Source organism: Durio zibethinus, chromosome 10, assembly GCF_047325235.1.
Source record: "Durio zibethinus cultivar Kanyao isolate XHJ-2024 chromosome 10, ASM4732523v1, whole genome shotgun sequence".
Classification (NCBI taxonomy): Eukaryota; Viridiplantae; Streptophyta; class Magnoliopsida; order Malvales; family Malvaceae; genus Durio; species Durio zibethinus.
In genome coordinates this window covers 8,885,247-8,899,171 of record NC_143171.1, presented here as the reverse complement: position 1 = coordinate 8,899,171, position 13,925 = coordinate 8,885,247, and the positions used below count along the sequence as shown (strand labels likewise).

At 33.2% G+C, this 13,925-nt stretch overlaps 2 protein-coding genes across 6 annotated transcripts; both read left to right on the top strand.

The window, feature by feature from the left end:
- The first annotated feature begins 101 nt into the window (after positions 1-101).
- On the top strand, positions 102-4,192 carry LOC111292970 (uncharacterized). Of its 5 annotated transcripts, none has more exons than XM_089766708.1 (11): positions 102-416; positions 611-1,410; positions 1,482-1,571; positions 1,652-2,116; positions 2,560-2,674; positions 2,752-2,901; positions 3,033-3,286; positions 3,385-3,478; positions 3,575-3,627; positions 3,715-3,792; positions 3,899-4,192. In XM_089766708.1, the coding sequence occupies exons 1-10, from the start codon at positions 182-184 to the stop codon at positions 3,769-3,771; spliced, it is 2,313 nt and encodes a 770-aa protein (XP_089622834.1). In that variant the 5' UTR covers positions 102-181; the 3' UTR covers positions 3,772-3,792; positions 3,899-4,192. The 5 variants fall into 5 exon arrangements, with proteins under 5 accessions (XP_089622834.1, XP_089622833.1, XP_022741379.2 ...); XM_089766707.1 differs by having other exon boundaries at positions 602-1,410; XM_022885644.2 differs by having other exon boundaries at positions 548-1,410.
- A 4,428-nt stretch (positions 4,193-8,620) lies between these two features.
- Positions 8,621-9,526, top strand: LOC111292956 (histone H1-like). Its single transcript, XM_022885618.2, has 2 exons — positions 8,621-8,903; positions 8,995-9,526. The coding sequence occupies exons 1-2, from the start codon at positions 8,718-8,720 to the stop codon at positions 9,388-9,390; spliced, it is 582 nt and encodes a 193-aa protein (XP_022741353.1). The 5' UTR covers positions 8,621-8,717; the 3' UTR covers positions 9,391-9,526.
- The last annotated feature ends 4,399 nt before the right edge of the window (positions 9,527-13,925 follow it).

Below are 13,925 nucleotides of genomic sequence, written 5' to 3'. Positions count from 1 at the left end.
TCGGGTTTACAAATTGATAGTACTTGCACGTGGCCGTTTCATTTCAAAACGACGTGGTTTTTGTCCTTATCATTTCTTGGTCTTCGATTCTCCCCTGAATCATGATGCAATTTGTTCATCGAAATCTTCGGTTGTTCCTCTCATTTTTTCCTAACGCTGCTTAACTATTTCGCGTAAAAATATGAGAATTCGAAATCAGGATACAGCCAAATCGGTGACCACGAGAAAGAATCCGCCGGCGAGGAAATCTGCTGCGAAAACTCCATCCAAATCTACAGATGCTGCGGCGGAATCGACGGTTATGAAAACGATGGGAACAAAGCAGGGCTCTGCAACCAAAGCAAAGCAAATAAAGAACAATGAAATGTCACCGGTGAATATCGATGGCTCTGATTCTAATGTTGAACGACCAGCAGGTATAATACATGAGCACAGCTATATTCGAAGTGTTGTTGTATGATTTTGCTATTGATGTAGGATTCTGTCTGTAAATTGATTCTAATAAAATTGATATTTGGGTTTTTTTTAATTTTTAAATTTGAAATAGCTGAAGAAGTTAATCCATTAGTTGAAGCTACTAAATTAACACCAGAGACCAAAGTTGCATCAGGAACTAAATTAGTTGCAAAGAGAACACCTGGGAGACCTAAACGTGCTGCTTCTGCGAAAGCAAAAGCTGTCTTCACTGCGAATTCGGGGGAAATAGCCAAGGTAAAGGTTGTAGAATCACCAAAGAAGGCGGAACTTGCTGTTGAAAAGATAGGAGAATCAACAGAAAGAGAAAAAGTTGAAGAAACTGAAATGAAAGAAATTTTAGAGGGGGAAGAAACTGTTGGAAAAGATTATGGAAAGTCCAGAGTGGAGGAGAAAACTACGATGGAGGAGGAGGTACCTTGTGATGAAAACATTGAAGAGTATGTACTGAAAGAGAAGTCACAACTAGTTAGTGCTAAGGATCCCAAGATCGTTGACCTTAATGAGAAAAGAAGCAGCAAAGATGAGTTGCATGGAGAAGATGTGCAAATGGAGCAGGATAGGTATGGTGGTATTGATGAATTGGAGGAATATGGTGACAGAGTGGATTTTGGAGACCATGATGATGAAGACCTTGCGGATGATGATGTAGAGGAACCTACTGAAGAAAATGAGCCGTTGGAAGAAGAGCGCAAAGAACTAACCGCCATTGCAAAAGAACGTAAAATTAAGAAAGAGCATGAGATTTTTGTTGGTGGATTGGATCGAGATGCTGTTGAGGAGGATTTGAGACAGGTTTTTGAGAAAATTGGTGAAGTGGTTGAAGTTCGGTTGCATAAGAATCCAACAACTAACAAGAATAAGGGATATGCTTTTGTGAAATTTGCAAATAAAGAACATGCAAAGCAAGCTTTGTTAGAAATGAAGAACCCTGTGGTAAGAGTATTGGTTTATAGTATTTTCTTTGTTCATTCATCAACTTAATTTAACTTTTCCATTCTTCACAGATTTGTGGGAAGCGATGTGGGACGGCACCTAGTGAAGACAATGACACATTATTTTTGGGAAATATTTGCAATACATGGACGAAGGAAGCTGTGAGTATAGAACAGTTTTTAGTGCATGGTTGTTAGCTTAATTTGTTTGCTTACTCTTGCTATATATTGTGGTTTCACAGATCAAACAAAAGCTTAAAGAATATGGTATTGAAGGTGTTGAGAATATTACTCTTGTCCCAGATGTTCAACATGAAGGGTTGAGCCGTGGTTTTGCATTTTTAGAGTTCTCTTGCCATACTGATGCCATGCTTGCATACAAGAGACTACAGAAGTCTGATGTTGTATTTGGACACCCCGAGAGAACCGCTAAAGTAGCTTTTGCTGAACCTTTACGCGAGCCTGATCCAGAGATAATGGCCACAGTGAAAACTGTATTTCTCGATTCACTTCCTCCTCATTGGGATGAAGATCGTGTAAGGGAAAAACTCAAAGGTTATGGGGAGATAGTGCGAATTGTATTGGCCCGGAACATGTCAACTGCTAAGAGAAAGGATTTTGGATTTGTTGATTTCTCTACCCATAAAGCTGCTACAGCTTGTGTAGATGGTGTGAATAACACCCAGCTGGACAATGGGAACTCAAAGGTACCATATATAGTTTGATATTAATGTGCTTTGGTTTGGCCTGCTCTAGACACTTTTTCTTTTATATTTAGTATTAGTATTGTTATACAAAGTTTTTCTTGTTTTGTTTTTTGTTCTTTGATGAGACTGATTAAGGCGTACACCTTTGTTGCCTCATTCAAGCTAGCTAAGATGCTAAGCACACACGAAAGGGACCCCTGGAAAGGTCTCTTATGATGAATAGACTTATTACACTACTTGTCAGGCATGCAACTACTCTATAACAATCATCTTTAAATTGTTTCTAGAAAATGTCTAGAACTTGTCAAGAATGTCACTAGAACATTCTAAGGACATTTTCTAGAAATGTTGGTATGTCATTTCCATTTTCTTCTTTTGAATTCTATCGTTGTATTTTTAGAGCAAAAGATGTATTAATTGGTTTATTGTTCTTTTTCCTGTAGACAAAAATCAGAGCAAGGCTATCAAATCCTATGCCTAAAACACAAGCTATAAAGGGTGGAATGTGTGGTGGATTTCGGATTGGAAGTTGTGGCAATGGCACATTTTCGAGATTTGGTAATCATTTATATTTTGGAAATAGCGATATATTGTTGTCTTTGCATTTTTGTTACTTACATTATTTTTTCTTATAGGGAGGGGTTTTGGGCGTGTTGGACATCGCTTTAACTTGAAAAGTTTCCAACATGGCCGGTATTTCTATCAAAATGAACGAGGTCGAACTAGTAGAAATGAGCATGACTTTGACAATCAGTATTTTGAATACCATGGGCGGCAAATTATGGGTCAAGATTCAAACCATTTAATTTATTGCCCCATCTAGCTATCTTTATATTAACTATAGATGCAACTCATTCAAATATAGATTTTGCATTGTACGGTTAAAAACTTAACATGTTTTATTACACAAAAGCAGGACAAAGGGGTTATTCTGGGGATGGTTATCACGCATCCAGTAGAGATGCCTCAACTGTTGGCCCCTCAAGATATAATTTCAGTAGGTCTTGGTATGATGCCCCTGAAAGGGCATGGAGGGAGCATGCTCCTGTTAGGAGGCAACCATTTTCCCCTGAACGAGCCTTTGACAGACCTTATGGTGGAAGACAGTATGATGATCCTTATTATTATGATGAAAGTGCACATAGCATGAAGAGGCCATTTTATATGACAGTAGGTGTTACGTTTCCTACGCTCTGTATGGCTATCTTTCTACATTCAGCTGCTCTCCTAGCATTTGTTTTTGTTTGAAACTTTGCCTGTGCTCTTAGGACCATGATCCTGAATACATGGAGCCTCCTAGATTCCGTCCTCGAATGGATTATCCTTATCCAGAAGTTCCATTTCGTGAAACCCGCCATCGTGGTGTGTATTTTTGTTTTCCCTAATGTTTCTTTTGCTTTCTTCTCCTATACAAATGTGTTTTGCTAAATTACTTGATCATATGGCTATGTGCTTTAGATACTCATGCAGCTGGTAGTGGTCTCTACTCCCATGATTATTATGGTTCTGATGTGAGTACTCAACCCGTAGCTTACTGTTAATGCATTTAAATTTCAATGAACGATTTCATGATGGTCAATTATTTCATTGTTTTGTAGTATGGGGCATATCCAGCATACTATAGGGCTGATCATTCCTATGGAAGCAGCTACTAGTAATGGACTCAAAAACTGGTGGTAATCTCAATTGCTTGACAATATTATGTTCTTAAATCTAACCCTGAATTTTGCTAATGTTTTAGAGGCTCTTGCTTAATGTGTCTTGGTGGGCCTTTAAATGCAGATGCAGCTCACTGGTGATGGACAGAGGCTTACTTTTGAAAAAAGTTATCGAAGCTGCCTTTTAATTTTGTTTCTATTCTTCGGTCTTTTTATCTGCATTTCTTTATGCTCCCACCTCCTTTTTTTTAATTAGATCTCGTATTCTCTTTCTATTAATTCTTAATAGACATTAAGCTAGTGTTGGTGGTCTCTTAGGAACTTGATCAGGAAGCTAGTGCAATTCATGTACAACGAAGATTAAGGGTTTTTGATACAGTTTATCATGCTGTAGTATATGGAAATAGATTTCCTGGTATGTTTATTGTTGAGATAATGGACCAAACATATCAACCGATGAGCATTATTCTTAAATCTCCATATATGTGAAGACTCTGATTGGAAAGTATTTCTTAAAGTGAAATTCATGTTAAGATTATGATTCTATTAATGGAGATTCAGAAGTTAAAACGTTAGATGCGCAAATTGAGAAATCTATGGTGTTCCATGAAGATTTCCTGGAGCCAGGACAGATGCTACCTTGTATACATTACTATAGGAATCATATGAATATAAACTCTTTTTTGGAGTTTGTTATGGATGGGATTGGCGCATGTTTACTTGTGGTGATAGTTTGATGTTGATATCATCCCTTATCCATTTAAAATAAGTCAAGGTTATGTTTTGCCTATCATACGCATAATGTCCTGCTGTTCTCAGATACTTAAACTTATGAATCACATTGTATGTGCATCTTGTTTAAAGGTTTATATGGAAGAACTTGTACTGATTTTGATTCTTACTTTAAAGGAGAACAAATGGTGAAGAGGTTGATCTTCCATTATAATTTTAGAGAGAATTTTGGTGTTTTATTAGTCAAATGGAAAATATTTTAGTTTTTGTTGGGCCGAAACTGAAATTGATTATGTTTGCTAGCGAGACAATTTTGCATCTCAGGTTGATGGCTTTAAAAAGATCTGCTGCTTTCTTATATTTTATAAAGGTGATGTGGAATATTGGTCTGCTTGCAAGTAATTGCAGTTTTCGTTGGTAGATCTCCAAGCCTTTTGAACTTTGATGGTTGTATTGCTAATGCAATCTTTCAAGTTTCAAGCATTTTTACGTGATGATTAGAAAAAGGATTAGGTCAGATATGTAATTTAGGATATCTGCTAGCTTAAACCAAAAATAGAGAAAATAACTTACAGTTCTGTTTCTTTCCAAGGGATATTAGCTGTTATCCTGTATGTCCAAACCTGTGGTGGGTGGCTGTTTCTTTTGAGGAGAGAAGCCTGTGGAATCATCTCCTATGTTAAACAATAAATATGAATTGATTATATTGCATCATTTATCATGTTATATCTGTTCATTCGAAAAATAGCTACTGGTTCATTCCCTTATGATTTGGAATTGCATTGGTAATTTCTCAAACCAATAGTGGGAATTTGCTATTGCCTGCTCGTATTCATTTACTTAATGGTTTTCAATTCTCATAGGGTCCATTGCCTGCATCCTAAGTGACAATATGGATATATAGAGCAGCTGGTTTAATGTAAATATGAGATGTTTCAGGTGGCTTAAAAGTTGTTTTTGAGGCCAAATAGTAGGTGGAAAGGAAACAAGATGGTGAAAATGTCAATATAAACATCTTTGCTGTTCATTATGTTAAGGCAAATTTTAGATAGACACGGGTGTTTTGAGTTTTTCCTTTTTCAGTTACATGGTACATTTGCCTTGTAATAGTCAGTGGGCATTGATGTTTAATAAAAACTTGGTTTTGCTTGTTAAATACGTAGTGAGGAAGATGTTTAAAGTTACATGATACTGTTAATGGAAGTTTTTCCATCTTCTAGGATTGTCAGCCATGGAAATATACAATATTCAGAGGACTTTGATGAATTTGTGGAACGGGTATAGTTCTTGTGCAATCTATTTTTCTTTGGAATATTGCCATCAAGTCTTATCATCTGTTTTCCGGCGGTATGTAAGTCTTCTATGTATTTCAGTTTAGGATTATTTTCCATTTAGTCTGTGGTTTCTCAGTTGTTTTGTTTATGATTGTGTGAGGATTTTTATAAACAGCACACTTAGACGAGATAGATGCTGATTTAGGACTTAAAGTTTAGGTTGAAACGATAAAAAAAGGAAGAACAAGGCTTAAAATCTTTGTTGATATGTGAACATAAACAATCAGAAAATTAGGAAGGGGAAAACAAAGGGAATTTAGGTGAACTATGAAAACTAAAATCAATGAAGACAATAACTCAAAGTACACACTTAGGATCACTCCCTAGGAATACACCACACATTCAACAGTCAAACTTAGTTAATTTCTCTCCACATGACACTAACAAACACAAAAATCTCCCAAATCTAAAGGCAGTCAAGGTTTAGGCAACATGTTGTAGTCATTATTAAATGACAGCAAGTAGATAATGGTTCAGGCAACCTTGCTACAGTCAAGATTAGAAGATAGTCAGCATCTTCATAATACCCTAGCATGATGGATAGGGACTTTATTTAGTGGCGGCAAGCTTCTTAATGATGATCAGTCAACATCTCTTAAGTGGTAGCATGTGAATACCAGCTAGCTCGGCAAGTTCAGCTTTAGAATCTTGCCATATTATGGTATTTCCATTGCTATCCTTGTCCTTCTTCCTATAGAGTATAGACTTTAGCAGGTTTCCATATTGCATCAGATGGTTACTTTTTTGCAAAATAGTCAAAGTAGAATTTTGCATGCACTGTTGTGTGGGAAACTGGTTTTAGATTCGGGGAGTTTTTCTCAAAGTACCATTTCGTAAGTTGCCTTGGGAGTTTAGGTTTCTGGATTTCATATAGGTCTTCTTGAACTTTCTGTTGCAAATAAGTCTGTATTTTCGTAGAAATTGCCAGTGTTCATGCAAGATGCATGCAATGCCTCATAGATTTGACAGTATTAGATTTGCCCGTGTTATCATTATTGTTTTTAATCCAGTCCCGAAAGTTTTAATTTTCGTTTTTGTCTATGAGTTGTGAATTGTGATAGAAGCCAACTTTTTCATTTATGTCAACTCTGTCTTAATTATTTACTAGATATGCAGTCATTGTTACCTGTATGTTGTTGGATTTGGACTCGATTGATCTTTCATTACTAAGTTGCCTAGTAAGTACTTAATTTAACCAAAACTGTGCTTAGCATTGTCGACATGGCACGAGTTCAGCAGTCCGATAGTGGGAGTTTTTCCGTCGGTATGCAGTCAACAATATCAGCCAATGTTTTGATTGTTTGTCAATTGATTTTGTTTTTAGGCTCCCATTCTTTCACAGAAAATTACTTTCAAAAACTAATTTTTAAAAAATCTATACATTTTTTAATTTGAAAGAGATATACTGTAGATGAATCAATGAAAAATATCTTTCGTTATTTAATTATTTTTTGAAAAATTTATTTTTTTCAAATAATATTAATATAACTATTAAAATATTAAAAATAATTTATTATTAAAATATATTAAAATAATTTATTATTTTTTATATTATTTATTAATATAATATTATTTATAAGTAAAATTATATTTAAAAATATTGATAAATAATTTTATTCATATATAATTTTTTTTAAAAAATAGTTATTTATTTTGAAATTTGTAAGATAATTTTTTAAAAAATAGCTTTATTTTTAATTGATCAACGAGTTATTTTTTGTTGATCAATCAAAATTTTACCAAATAAATACTCGAAAATATGAAAATTATTTTTTAAAAATTATTTTTACGAAACGAACGTAGCTTTTAATGAGATGATACTTACAGAACCGGATGAATTGTGGCCTTTTAAGTTAAATTCTAAATTCCAGTAAGTATTTGTTTTTTTTAACAAAAAAAATGTTTTAGTCTTGAGATAAAAAATGAAAAATATTTATAAATATTGATATCTAAACGTCAACTCTGTTAGATGTTACATTCACCTCGTCAGCAAACTGCCAGAACGTGTTCGTTGGTAGGAGTTGAAGGTTTTTATTTTATTTTTTCAGAGTGTATAAGATTATTTGTGTGGTTATCCAAACTGGGCTTGGTGTTGGAATTCTAATCCACATGGAGAGAATAATTTAATTACTTCCATCAGATTTTTTAACCTTCCAAACCAAAACCGTGGGTTTAATTTGGCAGATAAGGGTCCTTCTCTATAACATTGTTTTGCCTAGTTGGCTTGTAAAAAGAAGGCAATTCTATTGGTAAAATTATACAAGTAAAAAAGAAAAATTCATGTGCAGTTTTTTTTTTTTAATGAAATTTGCCGTTGATTTTAGTATATGGAACTTGGAAAAACTGTTTTTCTGAGAAAAAAAAAAAAGAGAGAGAGAAAATCTCCAAGTAAACTGTTTATCTTTAACAGCTACAAATCACCCTTAAATCTTAACCATTTCACTCCGTTTAAATCACATTATAATCACCTCTTCTTTAACTCCATTCTGACTAAATTATCATGTCAAAAATCAAAAGCAAACCCAAGAAATAAAGCCCCCAAAATCAGACGTAAAAACACAAAACCAAAGGCTATCCATAGACAGCAGCAGCAATATCCCATTTCAGGCACAAAAAATACCCGACTTAGTAACGCTTCGATTTCTTCCACGTGTACGCTTCTGATAACCCTTCCTCCACGTTGGTAATCCCCAATGCCTCGACATCAACCAATCATTGACCGACACTGCCCTCTGACACAGATCCCGCCCTTGCTATAAATTACCAGAGTGTCATTTCCATCGAATTTATCAAAGCTAAACGGTTTTCTCTAGACTCTTCCTTTGCTCTCGGTGATTTATTTTTCAATTGAATCTGTTATTGTTACTGTGAGCCGTCATGGCCACTGCTGAACCTGAAGTTCCAGTTACTGAGCAGCCGCAACCGCCAGCTGAGGAGCTAAAGCCGGCGGACAAGCCTGTGAAAGAGAAAAAACCCAGAGTTCCAAAGGAGAAAAAACCCAAAGTTCCAAAGGAGAAAAAGCCTAAACAACCAAAACCCGCTGCACATCCGCCTTATTTCCAGGTATTTTCTTGTTCCTTAATCTGTATTTGTATATATATATATATATATATTTTTATTGTTGCAAATTAATTAACAGTGGACTACTGTGCAGATGATTAAGGAGGCACTTCTGGCTCTGAACGAGAAGAGTGGTTCGAGTCCATACGCCATAGCCAAGTACATGGAAGAGAAGCACAAGGCGGTGCTTCCTGCGAATTTCAGGAAAATTTTAGCTCTTCAGCTTAAAAACTCAGCTGCCAGAGGCAAACTGATAAAGATCAAAGCTTCTTACAAGCTATCCGAGGTTTATGAAAAAGGGAAAGCCACTGCTACAAAGGCTAAAACAGAGAAGAAATCTAAACCAGCTGCAAAGCCGAAGAAAGCCGAGGCAACAAAGAAGTCTGCAAAGAAAGTTGGAGCTAAGAAGAAATCAACTCCTGCAAAACCCAAGCAGCCTAAATCTATCAAGTCACCTGCTGCTAAAAAAGCCAAAAAGGCCACTGCTTAAAATAAAGTGTAGAAAAATTTTCAATTTTATGTAATCAGGAAGTCTTTGTGAATATATGGTTGTAGTTTGGTAGGATGAGGCGGATATGCGTTTTCACTGTTTTGTATCTGCAATGGAAAACCGACTTTTGTAGGTATTTAACTCCTTGAATTTGCCTTAAGAATTGGGAAATCTCCATTTCTTTCGCCTGTTAGTCAAGCTTATGATGATGAAAAGGCAATGGGAATGGGAACAGGGGAACAGGATCCCAAAATTCCTAATGCGATGGGGATCGTGTCTGATGATTTCGAAACAAAGAGATGGGGCTCACATGGTGGATTGTTAGTGGGCATGGATTCTGTTTGGTTGGGTCCTTTATTCTGATTATCTTTATCAGTGGTCTAGGTTCGGGCCTTTGTGGTCCGTTTCTCGACCGGGAATAACAAAGATTGTCTTTTTCAAGCCCTTGTTGAAAATTCGGATGGATTATTAACCAAACTACCAACTTCCTATGCTTAACCTGTTTATGTAATTCTTTTATAAAATCTCATTCATTTAATCACAAGCAATATTACAATTAGAAAGACATTATAACAATCATAATTGAACGTTATCAATAGAGTTTGAATCCAGAGATTGTGGATCACAATTTGAATTCATTGTGAGGTTGTGGTAAATTATCAATCAAGTTTGATTCTATCGAGAGCTGTGTGAGAAGTTATTAATCGAAATTGAGTTTGTTGAAAAGTTATAAAAAAAAAAAAATTTCATAAATTCGTTAAATTCAATATAATTAAATTTATTTGGATTTAATCTGTGCGAGAATATAGAGAATGATGAATCTTAAAAACCTTACGGCCAATTTTTGTGTGCAAAAATAAAAAATTAGGTATAGTCTTCTGAGAGGTTCGCTTTGTGGAAGTAAGTCTCGTCTTTCAAGCTAGCATTCTCAAGGTTGCCTGAGAAGCAATCTAAGAAATCTTTGAGGAATAGTCTTAGTTTAGTCAATCAAACTGATACAGGAGATTGGAGTTAGAATGAGTGTTGAAGAGGACTCCGATGATTTATGGCAAAACCTTCGGTTAACGAAAGAGGAGAAGGAGGGTGTTGAAACACCAGCAGCTGATACAGGAAATAACATCATCGCGAGGGAGGCACGGCTGCTAAGGAAGTTGTTGACTCCAGGCCCTTTTAACAAAGAAGTAATGAAAGCAGCACTGAAACTAATATGGAGAATCCCGAGGGATGTTGATATTATGGATCTAGAAGAAAATCTTTTTCTATTCAAATTTTCATCCGGAGTGGATAAGAAGATGGTTATGGATGGAGCCCCCATGAAGCTTTGATAAGCAACTAATCTTATTATGTGATTATAACGGTGATTGGAGACCAGAAGATTATGTCTTCTCAAAAGTTATTTGTTATAACATATAAATCTATAAATCTATAATTAGATTTAATAAAAAAAGTTATTATCAAATTTTTTTAATTAAGTATGATTGATCACCTAATAAATTTATTTTTTTAAAGAGTTCTTAAATTTGATTAAGGGTTATCTAAAAAAATACGTTTTAGTCTATTAATCAAAACAAGATTTGAAAGTTCGGTTACATATAAGAAAAGTTATAATACCTTCACATATCTATTCAAAGAACGGTACCATTTTATTTTAAATTATCCTAAGATTTTGATGTTAACGGTCTTAAATTTTAATGTTTAAATATTAAAAATAACTTTTAAGATATTTTCTATTAATCTAGTAGAATTTTTAACAATATTTTCACATCTCAAAGGTATTCAAAAATTTTATTTATTTTTTTGAAGAGGTTCTCGGAACAAAATTTAATCATTATTTTATTTTATTTTAATTTTTTTATTAAAAATATATCTAATTATTTCACAATTTGGGCCAAATTAAAAATATCTTCTTACTTAAAATTTTTTTTAAATAATCAATCATTTGCAATCACTAAGAATTTCATCCTCATAATTTATTTTTTATTTTACATGCTTTATTTCTAAATTTTTCACTATTTGGACCAATTTAGAAATTTTCTTTTTGATTTCTAAATTTTTCACAATTTTGGTCTATTTAGAAATTCTTTTTTATTTTTTATCTTTGGAAAAAAATAATATGATAATTATTTTTTTAAAGTTTCATTTAAATTCTTTCATCATTTGGAACAAATTTAAAGAAAATTTTCACCTAGAGATATATTAAAAAAATTTACTATTTGAAATTTCTAAGATTCTTATCCTTGGATAATTGTCAAATATTTTCAACAAAAAAAATTTATTATTTTTTATTTTTTTAAATTAAAAATAAAAATTAATTATTATTATTGAAACTTTTTTTAAATTATTTTACTATTTGAAACAAATTAGAAAAAATTTCTCATCTAAGAATTTTATAGAAATTTATCATTTAAAATTTCTTAAAAATTTCATCATTAAATAATTATTATTTATTCTAAAAAATATATTTTATTTTTTTTATTTTTCTTAAAATTTAATCATGCAAAAATAAATAAATAAATAAATACACCTAAAAATAGAAACGGTTCTGCTCGACAACTTAAAGGATGTGGCTCAGTTGCAAGCAAAGGAAGAAGTGGTTGAAACACGTGGCTCGCAGCTCAGCTCAGCTGTAGCCAAAGACGGGGATGCAAGTTGAAGAGGCGGGTCAGTACTCGGGTCAGGTCATCCACTAGAAAAAACACAGATTCTGAGGATTATTTAATGCCAAAACGATATCATTTTTTGGAGGGTGTAAAAGAGTAAAATTTATTTTCCTTAAAATTTATTTTCCTCTTTCTCTCTTTCTCCTTTTCTCTTTTTCTCGCTCTATAGAACCCTAAAGATATTAGTTGAATCTTTACCAGATTTTGAAATTTTCGTTTGAATCTGGGTTGAGTCATCAGAAGTTCATTGAAAGTTAGTCGATTTTTTGGAAAATGGACGTAAAAAACTAGGAAACTCACTGAAAATTGGAAATCTAGCCGAAAAGTCACTGAAATCTTCAAAGATCACTAAAAAGTTCAACCGAATTCTGTAAAAACAAAAATTTTTCTAAAATTTTTGGTTGCGTTCATGAATTTTTTTTACCTTTCTTTTCGTGTACTTTCTCTAATATGTGTATCTTTTGAGGCTTGATTAGAGTATGTAGTTATAGGGTTCAAATCAAGAGAACCTTCTATATCAACAAAGTTTCAATTCCTTTTAAATTCAGACTTCAATTCTGATTTTAACCCAAATTTGATAACTTCAAAGAAACAATCCTAAACAAATTCAACATCCTTAAATTTTTTTTATTTTTGATTTTTTTATTATTTTTTAATTAACAAAAACAAGTAGAACCTCAGACATATTGAGGTGTCTACAGTTGCCCCTCTTTACGTATTTTCTGTAAAACAAGAATTGTGTAAAGATATAGACAACCCAATCAAGAATCAACTCAACATATTTTTTTAAGCGTACTTAGACTTCTTAAATAACATAAAAACTCCTCTAAATAAAGGCTCCATGACTTTGAAAAATAAATAAAGCTCCTTTAATAAAGGTTCGATGACTTTTGAAAACTAAATAAGACTTCTTTAAGCATATGCTCAATAACTTTAAAAAATAAATAAAGTTCCCCTAAACAAACACTTAATGACTTTGAAAAATAAATAAAGCTCCTTTAATAAAGGCTCAATGACTTTTGAAAACTAAATAAGACTTCTTTAAGCAGATGCTCAATAACTTTGAAAAATAAATAAGGCTCCTCTAAATATAAGCTCAATGACTTCGAAAAATAAATAAGGCTCATCTAAATAGAGGTTCAACGACTTTGAAAGATAAATAAAGCTCCTCTAAACAGAGGCTTAACAACTTTTGAAAACTAAATAAGGTTCTTATAAGTAGAGACTCAACGACTTTGAAAAATAAATATGGCTCTTCTAAACAGAGGATCAACGACTTTGAAAAATAAATAAGGATCATTTAAACATAGGCTCAACAACTTTTAAAAGGTAAATAAGGCTCTTCGATAGTCATGTCTAGAGGTCTTATAGATTATCAAAAAAAATTATAGGAGATTACACCTAGAGATCTTACAAATCATTTTTAAAATAGAAGAATGCTCCTTTGAGCAAAGGCTTCACAACTTTTATAATTGTTTTTTCTTGAAACATCCTTTTTCAAATATCATAATCTTACCTCAGAGGTCTTTTTTTTCAAATAAGAATTTGAAATTCTTTTATTGGAAAGCTTTCATGTCTATCTTTTCCAAGTGGGATCTTAAAATATCCTTGCTTTTTAAATTCATACATTAGACATTCTTAAATACGATGCATGTTGTGCACTAGACTTTCAAAAATGCAATGCATGCAATGAAAATGTCAAGCTTTCCTTCAAAAGTTCAAAATCTCTTGTTATAAAAATTCTCAATCTTTCATCAAATTCAAAAATTTGTAAAAAATATCATGATAATGATGTAAATGCTTTCTTAATGATGCAAATGCAACAATCTAGATTCTTACAATACTACAGATGTCATATTCTAAATCATGATTCAA

Bases quoted from the DNA above. Each gene is read 5' to 3' on its own strand.
- LOC111292970 (XM_022885644.2), top strand. From the start codon at position 182: ATGAGAATTCGAAATCAGGATACAGCCAAATCGGTGACCACGAGAAAG. The intron at 2,902-3,032 runs GTCAAGATTCAA...ACACAAAAGCAG, and splicing joins CCATGGGCGGCAAATTATGG to GACAAAGGGGTTATTCTGGG. The intron at 3,628-3,714 runs GTGAGTACTCAA...ATTGTTTTGTAG, and splicing joins ATGATTATTATGGTTCTGAT to TATGGGGCATATCCAGCATA.
- LOC111292956 (XM_022885618.2), top strand. From the start codon at position 8,718: ATGGCCACTGCTGAACCTGAAGTTCCAGTTACTGAGCAGCCGCAACCG. The intron at 8,904-8,994 runs GTATTTTCTTGT...ACTACTGTGCAG, and splicing joins CACATCCGCCTTATTTCCAG to ATGATTAAGGAGGCACTTCT.